Raw genomic sequence first — 20750 nt, forward strand, 5'->3', positions numbered from 1 at the left:
TGGTGTATGTCTGTTTTCCATGTCTGGTCTTTGTCCCTGGATTACATTCTCTTAATTACCGCTATAACCTTGGGTCCCTTGATTACTCCTTTACATTACATTTACCCCCCACAGAACGTGAGAAAAAAGGATACTATAGACACTATGATGTCAGTCTCATATCTTGTCCTTCTCTTAGCTATCGATGGAAAGGGGAAATTCATAGCCAAAGTTTACGAAAAACGGAAACTTCACAGTCGTATCGGCAACAATTCTTTCATTGTGTTAACATCCCTTCAGCACCTGCGTATGGAATTTGCAAACAATATGCCTGAACTTAATAAAAATAAGTGACCCTTTTGTACAGTGCTGGACTTCTCACAATTGGGTATATGGAACATGGTTATGTTGCTAAAAGACTAAAGTTTAAGGTCATAATCATGAGCTAGTGGATCGTTATGGATTATCACTATACACTGTCAAATTAGTTCACAGTGCCATAGTTTTCATTTCCTCTTTCATCTACCCCATGCGTAACACGTTTTGAGTAATTCGGAGTGTGTTTCTAGGAAAGAAGAGGGCGCTTTTTTTTACTGGTGCATCTGGTAGATGCTCACAGTTTTTAGTAAAGTCCAGGTTGCCTATTTGTTTTTGTTTTTATTTTTGTTCTTGTATCTTTTTGTTTGTTCTTTGCTGTGTGTGTTCATTTTCCCTATATGATTTTAAAGTTTATGAATGCCACAGATTGCATGCAAAACTGAGAAAAAACAATACATCTTCAGAACATATTAGATACACATGCATTCGTTAAGTAGAAATCAAGAAGAAAATTAAGGAATCAAATAACTCACCAAGGACCACAAAGAACGGTATCCGGTTATTAAATATAGCTTGTAATATCAAAACGACTTAAAAGTTCGGACGGTAGAATCCACATTAAAAAATCAACAACAATTACACACATAAAAACATGTAGATCATGGTAACATTCGTAGATCCGTAGTAATAATGACCTAGATGTAGGAAAAACCAAGCTTCAAAACCATAAAGTTTAAAACAGGTACATTTATTGCCGATTAACATACACAGAGACACATAGTACAGAACATAAACAATGATTAACAATTATAAAATACCTATATGAAAACGGCTGTGTTCATAAAAGAAGCATAACATTTTTCATTATGTTTAAAGAAAGAAACTTTAGTAAAAACTTTAACCTGTTAAATACTGTTAAATACAGACAAAAAGTCGCTGAGTACATAACTAAAATAAGTGAAAAAAACAAATGATACAAGTAATTGTCACATGATATGTACTGATTACCTATACAAGCACAAAGCTTAAACACAGTCATCAATTTTGAAAATTAAACAACAAAAACCTTAAATAAACGAAAGTTTCATATCAACTCTGTTAACGTCTTGATGGAGGAGACATGATTGACGGATGAATCGAAAACTGATGTATTGATATTTCTGGTTAATTGACCTCCACTATATCTGCAAATGAAGGTAAGAGCGACATTTTTAAGTCAGAAACAACACATACATTTTCCAAACTGTGCATTTTTGAATATCACATATAATCTATGTTCAACTTTTCTTAAAGCATACCAATGTACTTGCTTTATAATGATTGTTAATTTCGTTGTTATCTTTTCTTTTGGTATTACATAATATACACACTGTCGGTCAATAGTATGTACATGTATCTTAAAATTTCAATGTATAGTTATTTTCTTCTTTTCCTTTGGAATAAATAACGATCTGCGTGTAATTTGTAAAACTATAAAAAATATTGAAAATCATGCGAAAACAATACTACAAATATAAAGGAGACCTGAAAAAAGAATAGACACAGAAATATTGAAAACAAAGATAACCTGCATTTTATACATCATGCATTGGGTGCAACAGTTGAGTTTTGGTTCGTTGCTTTTGTTTTGCGATCACTTGGAAGACTAACGATGCTAAAAATGTTCATTTGGCTCCGTTTGAAACTAAATACGATTTGTGATGAATTCTAAAATACCAATCATATGTATTGCAAATTTTGATATGCTGTACACGTTTACTATCTTTAGAAGTTTCAATGACATTTCCTTTGCTTTTCTATAAATGTTGACATTTTAATTGTTGTATATATTAGCTATAATTTAAAAACAGACGCTTGAATGAATTCGTTTAATTAGTTCTCTTCGGTTGTGTTTGCACATATGCCCGAAATCACTTCCCCCAATGATTATTAATGCGTGTTTCTTTTATTTTTTTTCTTTGGTTGGCGCCGATTTCTGTTTTTGAAGCTCCATTGTGTAACCACTTTTCTCCAGTTTATTATCGCCGATTTATTGCCCTCCATCTCTTAGTTGTGCACTTGTGCTATTCTAAAGACTTTTTTCCAATGCTAGTATATTTTACAGATCTTGTTTAGTCAGGTGATGTAGGGGCTCCTTGCCCTTTTTTAAATTCCATTATTCAAACCTTATTAGTAAATATTATGCTTCTGACAAAAAAAAATTATAGCAGATAGTTTTTCATAATTTTATGAATTACACTACTCGTTCGCAGTTTTGTGTTTCCTGTAAGTATTACAAAATAAAGGAAACAATTAACATACATTTTAAGTTGAAAAGTACACTAAAACCCGTTTTATCCAACTATTTCCATCGCAAATACCTGTACCCAGTCAGTAGCAATACACAGTTTCAAACCTTCCTGGTGTATCCTTGATATCGCAATTGTTATGAAGACTTTCTTTTTTGTCTATTCTATTAGAGTATTTCCTAGAATTTGTCAGTACAGTAACTTTAATCTCCCTTTTATTTTTATATTTAGTTTTCCATAGGCTAAATGTCATCATGGTTTGTTCTTTTGTGAAAGATTTCACTTCATTGTATCGGTTTTCTGTTGTATTATTATTATAAATTTGTTATTGATGGTAACAATATGTTTTATATATAGTAATATCCTAAGTAACAGATTCTGTTAATTCAGTCAGTGTTCATATTTCCTTTATAGTTGCATTTTTTTTAATTTAAAATCAGACTAAAATCAGTGTTTTTTTATCTTGACCATACTGTGGTGTATGTATTTCAAAAGTAGATCAAATACGGCTGTCAACGATTCGGTTAAAAAACAGAACCTCTATTCATCCTTGTTTCAGAATGTTGGTAAATGTGAATGAGACAAAATGTATAGTGGCAATAGAATTCAATTCGTGTTATCATACTTCTTTGTGTGTCCTTACATAAACAATGTTTAGGAATCCGATTGATGTTTTAAGTACTTATCCGTCCAAGAAACAGGCAAAATGTGTATAAGATGTGGCACATGAAGAAAAAATTCTATTGAAATATCCAAGTATTTATACCTCATAACCTCAAGATTTAACCGTCAAGTGTTTGTAAAGTTTGCCTTTTTATTGATAGGTGAAATTTAGTTGAAATGCACTATGAAAAAATGGCGGGAAAATGATCCCGAACATTTTCCCTATATTAGCATCTACATCACCCATGTTGTTTTCTAGATGCATTTGAATATATTTGGGGCAAAAAAGTCCAAATTGAGAAAAATTATGTGTCAATCATCGCCTGATTCTTACACAGAATAGTACTTAAGTATAGAAAGTCGGTCATACATATAGTCTTATTTTTACCCAGCAGATTAAGGCAAAGCATAGACTAATGCCATCCACCATTTATTTACTTTATATCCAGTTAATCCAGATCTCAAATTTTGATGAGTGCGTGTTTCTAACCTGATTGGTAATATTTTGATTCAGTGGTATGCCATGTTATGTCAGTCTATTGAGAATCAAAATGATAAACAGAAAGAAATTGAAACAAAATGAAAAGTTACAGCGACGCATTGATTTTTTTTATTTACACATCATATTGTGTAACCATGTATGAACGATTCTTGTACTTCCATGTACTTTATCATAATTATTTATCATTCATCAAACATCATTAGTCACCGTACATGAGTAACATCAATATGAAAACCATAGTATTTAAAACGCCTTACTCTCTCATATTTTTTTTTACTTATGTATATCATTTTTGGGTTCTTAAAACAACAGTGTAAGGATCCCTTTTAAATAATAGTATAAATGTACGATTGTATATTTACAACTCATGCCAAACAAACGGTAACATAAATACTAACTTATGTAATCAGAATAAAGAACTTAAGGAGGTAGACCTAGGGTAAGGGACAGAATCTTTTTAAATCATTGGGGCGTTTGTGTAAAACATTCTACATCAATATCAACTAAGCAAAAAAGTAACTTGGATTGATTTCATTCTATTTCAAATGAAAGCCTGATAGGCTTTGTTGAAATTAAATATGATGCAAACATATATCACTGATTTTAAGAATTATGTCCCTTACCCTAGGTTTATCTCCGTAATTGACTTAAGATACAAACATACATTACGTTTTCCCCCTTCCCTTTCTAATTTAGCATTTATTTCTTTTCCAGATTTGTTGCCGCACTTTGGTTTTTCTTATATCAAGCATCATACCTGTATTTTGTAAACCAGCTAAAGGTCTGCTTGAAGACTTGAATAGCGATGACCTTAACAGGCTGTTAAAAGAGACGCCATGGCCAATAAAATTCAAGTCAAAACCAATGATACGAAAAAATAGGATGATGCGGCCACAACGTGACGAGGGCGATCAGGGCGTCTACACATCTCCATCGGTTTCACCTTTAAACCACCTCAATCCATACAGAAAAATTCAATTTACCGGACAAACAGACATTTCTGGATCTTTGGGCGATGTTATTTACATTGTAAACGACAACATTCTTCCTTTTGATCACAATTTGGAATCTACCGGACAACGGTCTTTGGACACACACGAGGAAAACCAGATAATTAGAAAAGGCAACGGCTTTACTGAGCCAAATTATGAAACAATGTTCAAGCCGATAAACATTCCAATTAGTTTTGAAAATTACAAAACACCCCATGACCAGTACACTCTTGCAAACACTGGATACACTGATACAAGACTGAAGGGACTGCATTCTCACATTACTCCTTATTTCGACGGGTTCGCGTTTAACCCGACAAACATGTATTCTTATGGACTCCATCGGTCTCAAAATCGCCAGGGGAATCATCGATACAGATCAAACTCATTTTATAGAGACTACCGTCAATCGAAAAGAATTGACACTCATTTCGGTTCAACCATTTAAGTTAATTTCCACCTAAATTAGTAATGACATGTTACCAAGGTGGTCGTTTCTCGATATTTTACATCTTTGTTTTTTCTTTCAAAGTTTCGATGTTTGACAATATTTCGCTCGTGAAAAAAAAGATTAATGAAATATGAATGATACTTGATCATTTAGAATGACATTAAAACAAATTTCAGTGACAGAAGTTCGTATAAATTGCAAAAAGGTGAAACAAGGAAAATGCATGTATGCATATTTGTTCTTAAATGTGTTTCTTGGAAAGGTTTTTGTTGCACTAAAGAGTAATATTCAATACGGGTCATAATGTTATTAACTATTTAATCTGCTCGTACTATGAATGACATTATTGTGACATTATTATGAAAACTACGTGCGAAAAAGAACAACCTACATTAAAATTGAAATACTATCTGAATGGTACAAATGGAACTTCAATTTCAATTACAATTCAAGAAACTAACAAAACTTTAAATGTCTATTCAGCACAGAAAAAATGTAATTTTTAAATCGTTATTATTCAAGAGAGAATTTTGATTTTTTTTGTATCAAAAGAGGATAGCTCAGTATAGATATTTTTTAAAATATCTTATAAATAAACTAAATTATGAACAGATCAAAGAGTTATTTCCCTTTTATTTTAAAGTTTCTGGTGGTATCTGTGAAATCGGTTTTATTATTATACCCCATCATTAACATCTTGGAGTCTGTTTGGTTAATAGCAAGTGTGTTATTTCGGTGACACTCACAGCTGCCGGATTATCTTTACAAACGTATTATTTCACGTAGCCGTCTTATGTGCCAAAATGTATATCACTTTTCTATTTAATTTCGTGACATCATTTCGTTTGACTCATCGCCCCAAAGACGCGTTACGCGATTTATCTATTTAGAAAAAAGAAGTGTTTCAAATATCAGTCAAACTGTAGAAAAATGTGAGACAACAACACGGCTACCGGCGTCCGTATAACTGAATAGAAAGATATTGGAACGCTAATGATAGGAAAAAAAAAGAAAAAGGTATGGTGAAATTCAACAAAGCAGCAATATTATAAAAATAGTAAATACTTCCAGAGATCATTACAAGGTCTTCAATAAGTATAACCACACCTTTAAATTATCTCTTAAAGGCCCTGTCAAGAACAAAATTAATACAGTCCATGGTAACAGAACGAAAACAACTCTTCAAATTAATGTAGCAGGTGCAATTACTGCTTAAGATTCGGCAGACTCAGATTACAATTCAACCAGATAGACTATAAGAGGGACGACGAATGCAAAGCTTTGTAGCGCAATGTGGGTCAAATGTAAAGGAATCAGAACAATTAGCAATACATTTTATTTACCAAGTACAAAATACTTTATTGCATATGTTTTTGTTTGTTGGGGTTTAACGTCCGAGCAGCAATATTTCGGCTATATTCAGACTATGAACATGATCTTGATGATACAATGAACATGACATGATGATGAAATGAAAAAGGGACACAAGGACAATGGGGACGACAAAATGTGATTGCCACTGGAAATAGGGAGAGGTGGGTAGGGTCGGGCAATTTAGCCTCCTGTGGCTGAGCCCTATGGTTCCTACTCCGGGAGAATACCACAGTAGGGTTCTTTAACGTGCGCGAAACGTGGAATCTTTCCCTACACGGTGCACCACCATGGTTTGCGGTCAGGTTTTCCGTATTATAGCCTGACAACCCCAGCATGTAACACGCCAGGGGTACCCCATTCCACCACCACGGCACACATCCCAGCTGCTCTGTGGGCAGAGCGCCCTAACCCCCGGCTAGGGTTCTGAGCACTATTTAGTCGCCTTTTACGACAAGCTATGCGCTGCTGCAGGCCTATTCTTTTAACACCCGGACCTGCACGGGGACTTTATTGCATACAAAAGTCATTAAAATGGAGCAATCTCATTTCAAGTGGGGTAGGTATGTTGGAACAGCTGGGCTATTACCAATGTTGGACTAGAAATTAGTCCTCAGACAATTATGAAAAGCTGGCAAAGTTATCTTATTCAAATCTATAAATATTCATTGATAAGGTGAATAATAAATCATAATACTTCAATGTCTGAGAAAATCAGTTATAAAATATATCAATCTGGATAAAGTTTATTTTCATTTTCAGTATCATTAGATTATCTAAATAAATTATCAATGACTTAAATCTCAAAACACAACAAAATTAATTAAACTGAAACAAGTTAATCAAGGGACATAAATCAACAGTTCTGGCACAATAAATTAAAAAGTCAAATAACGACACGGAAAAGACATTGATGACCAACATCTCTTGGCTGTAGACTGGCGCATGTCTGTGGTGTTTTTTTCTTTTTCTTTCTTTTTTTTTTCTATTTTATAAGGCCTTAACGATCCCTTTTTAATGTAAGGTAAAAATGAACTGAAACAACAAACAAATACACCTTAATATTCACTCGTCAATATATTCAATTCTCCTTCGTGGAATGCCTTAGCATACAACATTTAGACAGATTGAGATATCCAATTAAAGAACACTCGTAGTTACTGAAAGATAGCTCATAGCATAACAATACCAAAATAATAACCAGCATAAGAAAACATCGGTCACTACAATTCCAGTGGACTGGATTGGAAGTAGTACGGTCGAGTACTAAATAGGTCAGATTTAATGTGTAATTATTTGATTGTACAAATACCCATGTTTTTAAGATCTGTTAGAAAATAAAAGTGGTAATTTACCCATTAAAACCTTTACAGGCATAGTTGTGTGAACAAAAGATGACTTACAAAATAGATTCATAGGTTGTTACAACAATTTACGTGTCAACATAACGTTTAAAGTATCGTTTCCATATACATGCAGTTTTCGATCCGGGCTTATAGGAAATTTACTTCTACAAACTTTTGTTTTGTGAAAAAATGTTATGATGAATAGCTTTTAATGATCGAAATATATGATGTCAACGCATGCGGTCAAAATCACCCATAAAGCAAATTCAATTGTTTTCCCCACATTTGGCACAATTTAAACATCTTAGCTCCATTCTTCAGTTCGATTTCCATGTAATTCATGAATACATAGCAAACAGTTCTGCTAGCACAATAAGCATACATTTTCTTAAATGTGATGCAAAATCTGTTCTTATTTGACGAATTATATTTTCAGGGACTAATTTCATAGAAACCGAACAAACCTCTTTGAAACTAAATCAATATTGATTGTGATATTATAAATGAAACGTATCAATCTTAAAATATTTTGAATCAAATTTTTATTCATTTTGTTTGAGTCATGCATATTTAAAATATTTTCCAATTATCACTTTATCAATAGAATTCAGTCACTTTATAAGCACATGTCGATCATTTATATATTAAAATCAATCATTTGGATAGGTAGGTAAACCAGAAAGCACTTGAATTATATTCATTGTTATTGATATATTAGGTATTATTCAATTTAAAAATGAGATATAATCAGCATAAGTTGTGATTGATATTTTCATATGATGGTCAAACACAATGCTTACATGCTTTTAACTTAAGGTTAACATTGCAACTTACAATAAATCACGCTAGACACAATCAAGATTAGTAAAGTTATTGTGAAAGACAAGTAGTGCCATGACTTCTTCTACATTTCTCAGTTCCAACTTGACATTTCACTACCCTGTTGACAAAATTGGAAGTGAGAAATGTCAACTTGAAACCAAGAAATGTCAACTTGAAAGAGAGAAATGTCCAGTTGGAACTGAGAAATGCCTCGCATCAATCGCGAAATGTGAAAGATGTCATAACACTACTGCTCATTGCTCTTTCGTACGTTATATATGACATTCTGATGTGTTTCCACGGGTATTAAAATATGTTTACTTCGTTATTTGTAGACATCAAATTTAGATACACGAGTTTGTTTCTGATTTTTCTGATATGACATTCATTGCCAGGTTATAATTTGGAATAGTACTTTCACAATAGTTTCAATACGGTTAATTAAATAATTAACTGACAAATGTCTCATAATGTAGTCAGTTATTCACCTTGGTTAAAGTATCGTATCTAATTGACCCCGGAAAAGTTATACTTAAAAATCTTAATAATAAAAATGTATATATTGTTTTCTTGATACTTTGTTTGGAACACAAGAACACATGTCTGTTTCGGATTTATTTTGAGATGGTACGTGCAGTTTGTTGTTATATCCTTAATAGCAACAATGCTGGTATCAGTTACTCAAAAAGTACGTACTTTTGTTCATTATTTCCTTCTTGCGAAAGCCAGGTATGATAAAATGTATATTGGTGTGTTTATTATTTTCTGAATCTGTAAACTGATATAAAAAAAACTCTTCAACAGTTTATTTCATTATTTTGAAAGGCATTTTAAGGGTAGTATGCGTACGTATACTTTTTAACATTTTTTCTAGATGTAGATATAATCTTTTTTCAATATAACATATTCTATTGGATTGATATTGATTTCGCATATGTAATTAAATTCTTGTTTTCTGTATCTATCTGCACCCGGGGCATTAACAGTTTCAGAAGGCCGATAAGGTAATCAACTCTCTTGTGAGCTCCACTGCAGGAATTCTGCCCTAACTGTTGAAAACCGGCGTTATTCTCTATATCGACAAGGTCACAGCGAATTTAAAGTATCACATTTTATTGGAATCGCCGATAAGTTTTTTTATTATATATTTAGATTAAAATATACCTATTTTGCATATGCTTTGTAATGAATTGTTTGAACCCTATATTGTTTATCATATATCGCATTCCAAATATCAAACCTCCAAACCTATATCGCAAACCTTATATCACACCCCTAGACCTATATCACATACCCTATATCGCACGCCGTCGCGGAACATATTTGATATGTCGTTAAAACTATGATATAATGAACGTCAAAATCTGTATCGCATAAGGTAAAAACACCCGACCTATATCGACCAGCGGGCCAGCATGAACCAGGTGCATCGGTAGGGTAAGCGTCCTCTGCTTTTCCAGAAACACCCGCCGAGTTCCTCATAAAAAGTCAAGTCCGGGGTAGACAAACGAGGAAAAGAAAACTATGACCCGTTGAATAAACCAATTTTCATGGTACTGATAGATACACCATAACGATCCACGAGTTCATGATGACAACCATAAAACTTTTGTAGTGATGACTTCAATCTTGTAGTAACATAACCCTGTTCCAGAAGCCAATTTGTTAGAGGTCTAGCGCTATACAAAAAGTCTGCGTAGTTTCAGCAAGCTCTGGCATAACGTATGAGTTGTGATATGAACACTCCATACGCAGGTGTGGAAGGGATGTTGCCACAGATGAAAGTAAAGTTGACAATTCTGAATGAAGAGTCATCACGTTTGTCGTAAAGTTTGGTCAATAGTTTTCCTTTACCATCGATTTCTAAGTGTAGGTCAAGATATGAGGCTGACTTCACAGTGTCTGTAGTATCCTTTATCTCAAGTTCTTTTGGGTAGATGCGAAATTAGGATTGTTTAAAGATAATACGTCATCTATATAGCGGAAACTGAGATTGAAGGATCTAGCCAAACGATATTATTTCTTTCTGATCAGATCAGCTATAAAGTCAGCCTCATAAGAGTGAAGGAATAGATCAGCAAGTAAAGGAGCACAATTTGTTCCCATTGAAATGCCGACCGTTTGTTGAAAAACACGTCCACCACACTGGACAAATATGTTTTGAAATGTAATATAATGTAATTATCACGGCAGAAGCAGTAAGAAAGAATGACAAATGAAGGAGTTTGTGGGAAACAATCATTACCGATGTAAAAATATGTGATAAATATATTAATGCATGGCTTTTCAAATATTGACATTGCCATAAGCCCGATGTCTTGATATTGGGATGATAACTAGGGCGCAAAATTAAAAGGACCTTGTATTAATCTATGATTATTAGGTGAGATTACTTTTAATGGAAAGTGTTTTCACTTTAATTTTAATTGTATGATTTAGGATTTTCTACTGAATTCAGCTATGTAAGTGATAAATAATCTCAAAAATGTTTTCTAGTTTTTATTGTCGATTAAAAATGACTAATTTTGTATTTATATGACTTATATAAGTCATATAGGTAATTAACGAAAATTGTAATTCAAGAATGTATTGGGTTATAAGTTAAATTAACAGTGAATGAATCTGATGTCCTACATTTATTACGAAAATAATAAAATAAAAATAATAACTTACCGAGAAATAAACGCGAATTCTAAAATACAAAGGTATGACATTTCGATTTTGGTAAATGTCTTTCATATGCTCGAGCTCTTTCTTTTTCTAATAAGAGCTTTAATGCTCTTAGACCAAAACCGTGGTAAAACAGAGATAAACATATGACCAAAGGCATAGTTATATGACAGTCTTTTTTCCGTCGTCATAGATATGTTTCACCCAACATTACCGACGTCACAACAGAACTATGCTTCAGAACCGTCGACCGCCATTTCCTACAACACAAAGTTTGCATCTTCCAAAATATGAAGAACCTGGTCCCATTATAATCAAAATGAAAAATGTACACTTGGGGTAAAATAATTTGACACAAGTGGCCAAGTTGTGGTTGAAGAATAATAAAATGGAGTTTCCGTTATTTATTGTTCAAGACCATATTTTCTTCACTGATGTATTTATAACGCAAATTATGGTCCCATTGCATTATACACTACACAAGAGTACAAAAACTTCCCTAAATCTTGTACTTCATCAGTGTCAGTTGTCAATTGGTTAAGATAGAGGATAGGTGATTATAATTACAGATTTAATGAAGTAATTTCACCTTTTGAAGATGAATATTTTCACCTAGAACTTGACAAGTTATCTTCTGTAAATAACCCATTTTTATGATAATTAAACCTTAGAAACAATCGATCATAGGTGTGATTTTAACAAACAGTTTAATTATGACAATAATGTCAAACCTTAGTTTCGAATTTTTGAGGAACTTCACAACCAGGTAAGATATATGAATACTTCCGTTTTAGAATATTCAGAGATTTTGATTAATATTATTGAAATGAAAAAAAGTTAAAAATTGTACTCGGGGTCTTCTTTTACACCGAAAAATTGTGTGTCAGTAAATTGCAATTTGCAGATGATTCAATTGATTTGATTTAAAATTCAAACGTCCATATTTGAAAACTTACATCTTTTCAACATGCTAAAGTTGGACCGTCCTGTAGAATTCAGAATATAGTTACTATGGTAACAGACTTATACATTAAGTGACTTTGGGTTAAAAAAGAGATGAACATTTTTCTTGGTATTAAAGTTTTGGTGTATAGAAATATAACAAAGACCTCTGAGATTTCTACATGAGGAATGACTGGTACCAGCGCCAGAAATGTACATCGTGTGTTTAATGACAAAAAGGCTGATGATTCACAAACCTTATAGAAATGATGGATTTATTTATGATTGATTATGTGTACTACACGACACTATCATGATTATCTCCCCTGTCATAAAATAAATAACAAACAATTCATGCAATACACATGACATTTACAATTAGTAATTAATTAACACCAATTACTTTTTGAAACATTTATGTAATAAAAGTCGAGAATTGTGGCTTGTACAGCACTTTATACACCTTATACATGTTATACGACAATATGTAAGTGATAAAACTAGGAAAAAACCATCTGACATGGTCTGGAAGACACACACCCTCGACTTTATTGTTCAAACATATTATCAACGGAGGATTTGTGGCGCATTGTGTTTTTCTCATGGATAAAATAACATATGTATAAATAATAGCCGTAATAACAATTTGGAATGACCTAACGTGTATGGTAAGGCGGCATTCAATCTTTTCTCGAAAAAAAAATTTTGTTTTGTATACATTATCTATTACTATTTATCAATTTCATTATCATTATAATGATTATTAATATAATGGCAATTATTATCATTTTAATTATGTTTCATTATTTTCGTTTTGTACTACCACACTTCTTTCAATCCTATAGTTATTAGACTCCATTGTGTTACGAATTTGTGCTTGGTTTGTACTACGTGTGCAAGAAAAAAAACTATCAGTTCTACCATCAAAAGTAATGTTGCAGAATATTTACTTGAAAATGAACTCTTAAAAACATTAACACACATAATTTTATGAAAACTTTGGTAATTTTCAGCTCGCTGTGAACCGCTATAACATCCCCAACGTGCCGATAGCATTCTACACCCATATTTGATCTAATGGTAATCCAAGTGTAATAACAAGGGAACATGTATCCTACTAACTGAGTGAGTATTGACTTTGAATTTGTCTTATTATCATAAAAAACACAAACGATATTTGATTTGTTTTAGAGTTACAACTACACACAAAAGAAAAGTAAAAGAAGTATCAGTAATTCCATTCACAAAATATTAACAAATAATGATAATAATAATAATAATAAACACAGATTTAACGCGGTAGCATTTGAAAAAAAATATTGATCAAAGAAGTACTTTAAAAAATGTAGAAAATATTTAAAGTTTTCTATTGTTCTAATAGAGTAATAATACTAGGCTAAATTGGTATCATACACCATAAAACAAACCCTCCAAATTTCGTTCTTCAAAACAGAGGCGCTCGTGCAGATGATGCAGCCAACACATTTACGAAACACATGTTGGATTCATTTTTCCCTTTAAGAAACAAATTTCCCTGTTTTTTTCTGACTATTTCTTTCTTAATACCATACTTGGAATTTTGGTTCCCCTAATTACTCTTACTTATCCATGACTTGACTGGTACGTGCTTACAAAATAAGTAAATGCGTATAAAACATCCGTACATTGTTTCCCGTATACCTAACTCTGAATAAACCAAAAAGACACCTTTTAAATATGATTGGAACCTCGTTAAACCTAACATCGGAATAGATCGAACATATCATAAAGTCCAAAAGGTGTTCAATTTAAAATGTTTCACAATATCTGTTTAACCTTATTTGATAATATCTTATACACGTAAAAATAGAAAGATAGACTTTACGCCGTAAATTAAAATTATAAAATAGAATTCAAGTTCATCTTATAATACAGAATGAGAAGACAGAAAAAAACTGGGTACACTTAATGCAACATTAAAAATCATATCAATATTGCATATTTCGGTATGCTGTATACGTGCTTCAAACAAAAAACCTCACATCAGCATCATTTACATCATATATGTATGAAGATCGATATAGCCAAAATAAATGTATACAGAAAGTTCTGCGACGTGAAACATATAGATTGAATCCTCGGTGTTTGGGAGCTTTTGAATTTTTGTGATACTGCGATGTTTAGTGAATAATCTATTATCTAATTTGGGTCATACAAGTCCGGTAAAAAAGATTAGTAGACACAATATAGCAAAGAATGGTTTAAGACACGATCCATAGGAACAATCTACATTGACCTCAAAAGTGAGGCAAGATATATGGGGAAATTGTCAATGCAACAATGACCCTAGCTGCTAAATAAGTGAATACAGCTATCGAAAAGTTAGTTTTCATAAAACGATGCAACTATGACTAAACAGGCATACACAATTTAACGGCTGTTTCTAGATGACGAGAGGAAGCTTACCCTACCAGTGCACCTGGTCTATGCGTATTATTTTGGTTATTTAATGTTCTTTGTTGTATGTGTCTGTTTTCCTTGTCTAGTCTTTGTCCCTGGATAACATTATTTTGATTTCCTTGATTACTCTTTAACAAAATGAAAGACACAGATATCCAAATACTTGACGTTGCGTAGGCACATAATAAGAGACTCCTGATAACTCTAGCCTAGCCTTACAAAATCATACAAGAATGACATGTATTACTTGCTCTTAGAATGCTTTTGTCAACGAACATTTTAATTCTTTTCACTTTTTTTTTCTAACGTCTACAACTTCATTTATGGTAATTATTTTATTTTGATAGACATATGAGGAAGACGTAAGAAGTATTTATTGAATCTGAATTTCAAATTTTATACCGAAATACAATCATCAGGAAAAAATTAGATGTTAAGGATCAAATATTGATGCAAAGTAAACAGGAAAATTATTTAACATACCCTTTATTTATTTGAATCGTATGCTTTCTATGCATTAAACTTTTCTTCCTACAGGTTGTGTTATGAAGATGAAATTGGAAGTTATCCACATCTTGCTGGCAACCGTCCTTCAAGGTTTTTGTGTGCAAACTTCTAATTTTCAAAACAATGATTCGGGAGAGATTGTTGTTGAACCCCCTCCTGTAAAGAAAGGTCCACTACAAAATGGAAACAGAAATAAATCCGGTGAAAAATACACCAAAGTTATTTATGATTTATTTGGTATATATGATAAACCGGGAAGTGAAGTGATTTATGCCCCGGGTGCTTCGGTGTTTGTAAAGCCTGATAAATACTCCTTTCACGAGAATAACATAGAAAGGTCATTACCAGCCAAAACTAATTCACACGTAATTCCAGAGGCAAAGGTTTTACCAAAGAGAAAAATGTCTACAAATGCCCATTCTAAACATTTGACAACAAGTAGTGATACAAAGTTTGGACTACCTGGAGTAAGTTTATTGGGTAATCTTTTTAATGTTGCAGAACATTTGGAAAAGCAGTATCCAAATATAGATATGCGAGGCGGAGGGAAACAAATTCTGGATAATTCAATTGACACACAAGGCTCAAATACCATTAAAGATCATTTAAAAGTTTGGAATCGAAATTATTGGAAAGACAAGGCAGAAAAACAAAAATGGCAAAGAGATCTTGAGGCAGCAAAACAAAAACAGATAAGAAGACGACAAAAGAAGACAAAAGAGATCAATCATAAAGCCAAAGAAGAACAAATGATTGCAACTTTGGCGTCTGATAAAGAAGCGCTGGGAAATAAACTTATGGATATGATAACACAAGGTTTACATCCAATGCAGCTTCTCGTTACAGATAAAAACAAGGGACAAAAGCCTGGAGGGGCAGTCGGAAATGAGGGAGAAAAAAGTGAAGTTCCCGGATTACATTCTCTTCAAGCCTATGCCAAACCGGAAACACACGAATGGATTGTGGTTAACTCCGATCCTCTTAACCCTGTTGGAACTAAATTTTTAGAGCCATCAGCTCAAGATTTTTTAAGCTCACTCAATTCTTTGAGAAAGATGTCATTGACCAACCCAAAACTTGAGACAAAGAATGCGCTTTCTGATTTAAAGGCTAAACTTGGAACATCTGCAAATTCCATATCTTCACCGGAATTTAAAACGTTCGTGAATCCGTTACCAGTTACAAATGATTTGCCATCTAAGCTACACGAGCCTGTATTTGATATAATGTCTTCGAACATTCCTGAACCACCAAAACATCTCCTTAATATTCAAAATCCACCAAAAAACTTCGGTCTAAAAAATGGCATGAATAGTCACCCAAACATTATAAAGTTTTTTAAAGAGGCTAACAAGAGTGACAAAAAGAAAAACGTAGTGAAACTCTCATTCGTAAATACCCCAAAGGTTACCCGGGAATTCATTCAACCGAATATTCTACCAACACGAATGTCATACACCAATAAACTACCCCTTGAAGCAAGGGATTATTCAAAGAACAGGGGCCGAGAAGATTTCCATTACGGAAATCATATTCCCACTCTTCGGGAAAGATTTCCAGTGAACTATGACATTTTACCTGCTTTGGAACTTACTGCGGATTACTTGCCCTTGGCATCTCTCGCTTCATCATCTGGTATTGGCGAGACGACCATGATAGCACACCGTGAAAATCCAGACCATATCAATATAAGTCCTGGTTCTCAATTATCTTGGCAAACCAATATGATTCTACCATCAATGAAGAGTCAGACGATGAAAGATATTGGTGTAACGGTTAAATCGTCATTGGTCGAGGAAAAAAGCGACATATTTGACACAAAAACTGAAGGAGCATCACATAAACATACACGTTTCACCGATAAGTTTAAACCATTATTGCAAGCTATGGTGAGAGCGCAAATTAATAGTGGTAATGGCAAACGACTTTCAAAATCTGTGCCATTATTAGTGAGCAGATCGAAACCAGTTGCAATCAGTAAAAATGCTAACAATACTGAATCGTCTCTTCGTTCAGAAAATCGATCTGTTAGAATTAACAACAGAAAACGAAATAACAGATCTAGATCAAAGAAAACAACTGGTAAATTGATACCAGTTCGGCAGAGATGGGGGTTATCCCATCGAAATATCATTCCGGTTCGGACAAGGGGGTAAATCCAGTTTGTCTTTCATATTTATTTTGTGGTGGCTATAAAATAAAAAAAACAAAAAAGAAAAACATTTAATTTATTGAAAACTTTTATAACATGAGGATTTACGCCAATTCCAACTGGTTTGTTTTAGCAAAAACCAGGCAGTGGGTTGCACTTGACGAATTTTGTTTTCAAGAATTTTTTTAAAAACTTTTTTCATATCATGAAAGCATCCTTCTTGAAAGTTGAATTTTAGTATTTGATTGACTACAAGGATCGAAGAATAATAAATGACATTGAAAGCCTTTAAATTGATTGAAAAAAGGGAGATAACTCTTACATTTGAGCAAACTTTGATGTCGTTGTTAGTGAAATTAAAAATCACTTACTGAGCCAGCCATTTTCGATTTGAAACAAACTTTATATTATTTGACATTTATAATATAAATATATTGCATTGGCGCAAATCATTCAGTGAAGTAAAATTTATCCACATCATAGGGTTATAGGGTTTGCATGATTTGTACATGGGCGGCCACTTAAATAAAGGAAACGAAATAACACTAGAAATAAAATCGAGACTTTTTAAACTACAAGTGTTTAAAAACTACAAACTCAAGCGTTTCACATGAGGGGCACTGAATTTTATTTCCCCACATTTGTGTATACATGTAACTGTTTACACAGTAACAAACTATTAAATAGAATAATCAACTCAAAATAAAGTATTGTTTCGGCGTACATCATGACAAATGTCATCTTAGGTCACATTAAGGTCAAAGGCCACAATTAGAACTTTTTTGCTACCATATTAACAGCTATTTATAATTTATTTCTTTTGACTCATTCTTTGAAATTGTTAAGTCATGGAATAATTAATATGCAATTTTGATATAGACCTTATTGTATTTTCCAATTTTGGTACATTTGATAAAAATATAACTTTTATATATAAAAAGCAAAATTAGTCATAATCAGGCAGCCTTTAAATGTCACATACAGCAAGGTGTAAAGATTCAACATGAAACAAACCATTTGTGTACATTTTAATGTAAAGATAAAATCTACATTTTGGCTAATAACAGCTTTGTTAAGACAGAATATAAAACATAGGTACTAGGACAGATTTTCATCGACGTCCAACATAAGTAGATAATCTAAAACCTGAGTGGCTAAAAATCTTTTGATCGAGAGTAAAATTTTTCGGAAATAACGTATAAATAGGAAAGTGATCGTTTGAACTTATAATATAAACGCAGAGCATGTGTTATCAATAGGAATATTCCCGTCGAAACCTTAACGATAAAACAACACAGCAGTGCATTAGCGAAGAATAAAACCATATCTAAACCCTGGTGATGTTGTTATAAGTTAATAAAATAAAATTACAGATTTCATACCAGTAATGTAAATAAAATTAAGATAGATTTAAAAGTGAAATGATAATGTTTATCAATAGAATTTAAATGCATATGGCTATATCAAACAGTGATAAAGAGTTTTTCAACTTGACAAACATATTCATAAATATAGTTTCAGTTTTATCGGTGTAAATTGTTCTTTGTGCTGATGTGACCTCTGATTTACCGATTATGACAATAGCTTCCAGATGCTTTTCATCACCACTAATATAGGCACGCCGCAATGGAAGAGGGGGTTAAGCGCGTTGTAAAACCTAAATTTAACACACCATTTCGTTTGAAGTACCTGTACCAAGTGAGGACCATTGCTGTACCAGCTGCTCCGGTGGTGTAATATCTATTTTGCCCGATTTATTTATGGACTTGAGTTGATTAGGAATTGTATTAGTGTTCAGTAATTTTATTGTTACCCTAATTTGCAATATACAATGCAGAAGATCAGGATTTATGTTATCATCAATTATGTTTTTTCAGTTGATAACAAAATATTAGAAAAGCACTGAAGACAAACAAAGCTGATGACGATCCTTGTAGATATAACTGATTACAAATAGATTGTGACACGTATACATATTGTCATCTCAAGACTGAAACGTTAATCTATTTAAAAAGAATATTACCTTTATTGAAGAATAATAAAAAAAAAAGCTTTATCTATAGCATTTAGGTTTAGTAGATGTACAATGCACTAAATGAGGGCGAAGCTTGCATAACCGTAATAACTATGAGTTAAACATATCATCTTAGGAGCACTAAGATCCTGATTTTAGTCAGACTTGCAGTTAGCATATCGAGTAAGGATCTTTATTACAATATATATATGCTATATATATATATATATATATATATATATATATATATATATATATGATATATATATATATATATATATATATATATATATATAACACCTGCCTCGTATTTTGAATTCCAAATTGACTCCTTGCTTCACTTTAAAAACAAAACTTAAATAAAGCAATTTAGTGAAACCTGTTACGTTTCAGCGGATTATATCTATTTTTATGGTCTTAAATTTCAATTTATTTCATGAGAAAAGATTTTCAATTTAAGCGTTCACAAATATTCGCGCCCTTTTTTACATACTTCTGTAGTAAAAAAATCACATCAGGATGTTAGTGAATACCTACATCTTGTGAACATTACTCGATTAACGTTTTAAAGATTGAAGGGCAAAACCGAAAAATGGTTTTGTATTATATTGCTAAAATATATGAGTTATTAGCGCAACGTAGGTGTTGCATGAAATTGTGACCGTTATTGACCAAAATGCTGTTGTGACGTTGTAAAACATTTTAAGAACGTGGAAAATAAGACTGTCATACGTCTATGTTTATCAATACGGCGTCAACGTTTTACCATGGCGGTGGTCTAAAGACTCTTGAGGCACGTCACAGTTCAATTAATTATTATTGTTTTTTTCATTTCGTTTGAGTTTTTATCAAAATCACTTAAAACATGGTCTAATTGTGAAACCAAGATTTTCCGAATGTTATAACTTATATTCGATAAAAATACCTTTTTCACCCTGTTGCACATAGATATATAGGTTCTGTATCATATCATTTAAACATCTACAAAAAACGCACTTTAGCTGTGTTTCAACTCTGTTAGGATACTAATCTTAGAGCAAAGCCGATTGAGAGGCTAAATCAGAGTGATATCTTTTGGTTTTAATTGTCTCAAGTCAAATTGTGTAAAGAGTAATCAAGGGAACCCAGATTCTAGCGGAAAGCAAACGAATGTATTCCAGGGACAACGACCAGACATGGAAAACACAACAAAGAACATAAAATAACCAAAATAATACATACAAAGCAACAAAAGTAAATGAGTAACTCGGACACATTGGGAGCATGGACCAGGTGCACCGGGAGGGTAAACGTC

At 32.7% G+C, this 20750-nt stretch overlaps 1 protein-coding gene and 1 long non-coding RNA gene across 3 annotated transcripts; both read left to right on the forward strand.

Moving 5' to 3' along the window:
• The first annotated feature begins 1346 nt into the window (after positions 1-1346).
• Positions 1347-5485, forward strand: LOC148603624 (uncharacterized). The gene is made up of 2 exons (XR_015916579.1): positions 1347-1493; positions 4465-5485. It is a non-coding gene; the product is annotated as an uncharacterized LOC148603624 (long non-coding RNA).
• Positions 5486-9287: 3802 nt separating this feature from the next.
• LOC148603625 (uncharacterized) lies at positions 9288-17575 on the forward strand. 2 transcript variants are annotated; one of them, XM_088553391.1, is made up of 3 exons: positions 9288-9420; positions 13358-13469; positions 15321-17575. In XM_088553391.1, the coding sequence occupies exon 3, from the start codon at positions 15329-15331 to the stop codon at positions 17444-17446; it is 2118 nt and encodes a 705-aa protein (XP_088409517.1). In that variant the 5' UTR covers positions 9288-9420; positions 13358-13469; positions 15321-15328; the 3' UTR covers positions 17447-17575. The 2 variants fall into 2 exon arrangements, with proteins under 2 accessions (XP_088409517.1, XP_088409518.1); XM_088553392.1 differs by lacking the exon at positions 9288-9420 and adding an exon at positions 12774-13012.
• Positions 17576-20750: the final 3175 nt, after the last annotated feature.

This window comes from Perna viridis, chromosome 11, assembly GCF_037379345.1.
Source record: "Perna viridis isolate PV_CMFRI_1.1 ecotype Kerala chromosome 11, ASM3737934v1, whole genome shotgun sequence".
Classification (NCBI taxonomy): Eukaryota; Metazoa; Mollusca; class Bivalvia; order Mytilida; family Mytilidae; genus Perna; species Perna viridis.

What these genes read in the sequence shown, in the direction of transcription:
- LOC148603625 (XM_088553391.1), top strand. Translation starts at nt 15,329, where the DNA reads ATGAAGATGAAATTGGAAGTTATCCACATCTTGCTGGCAACCGTCCTT.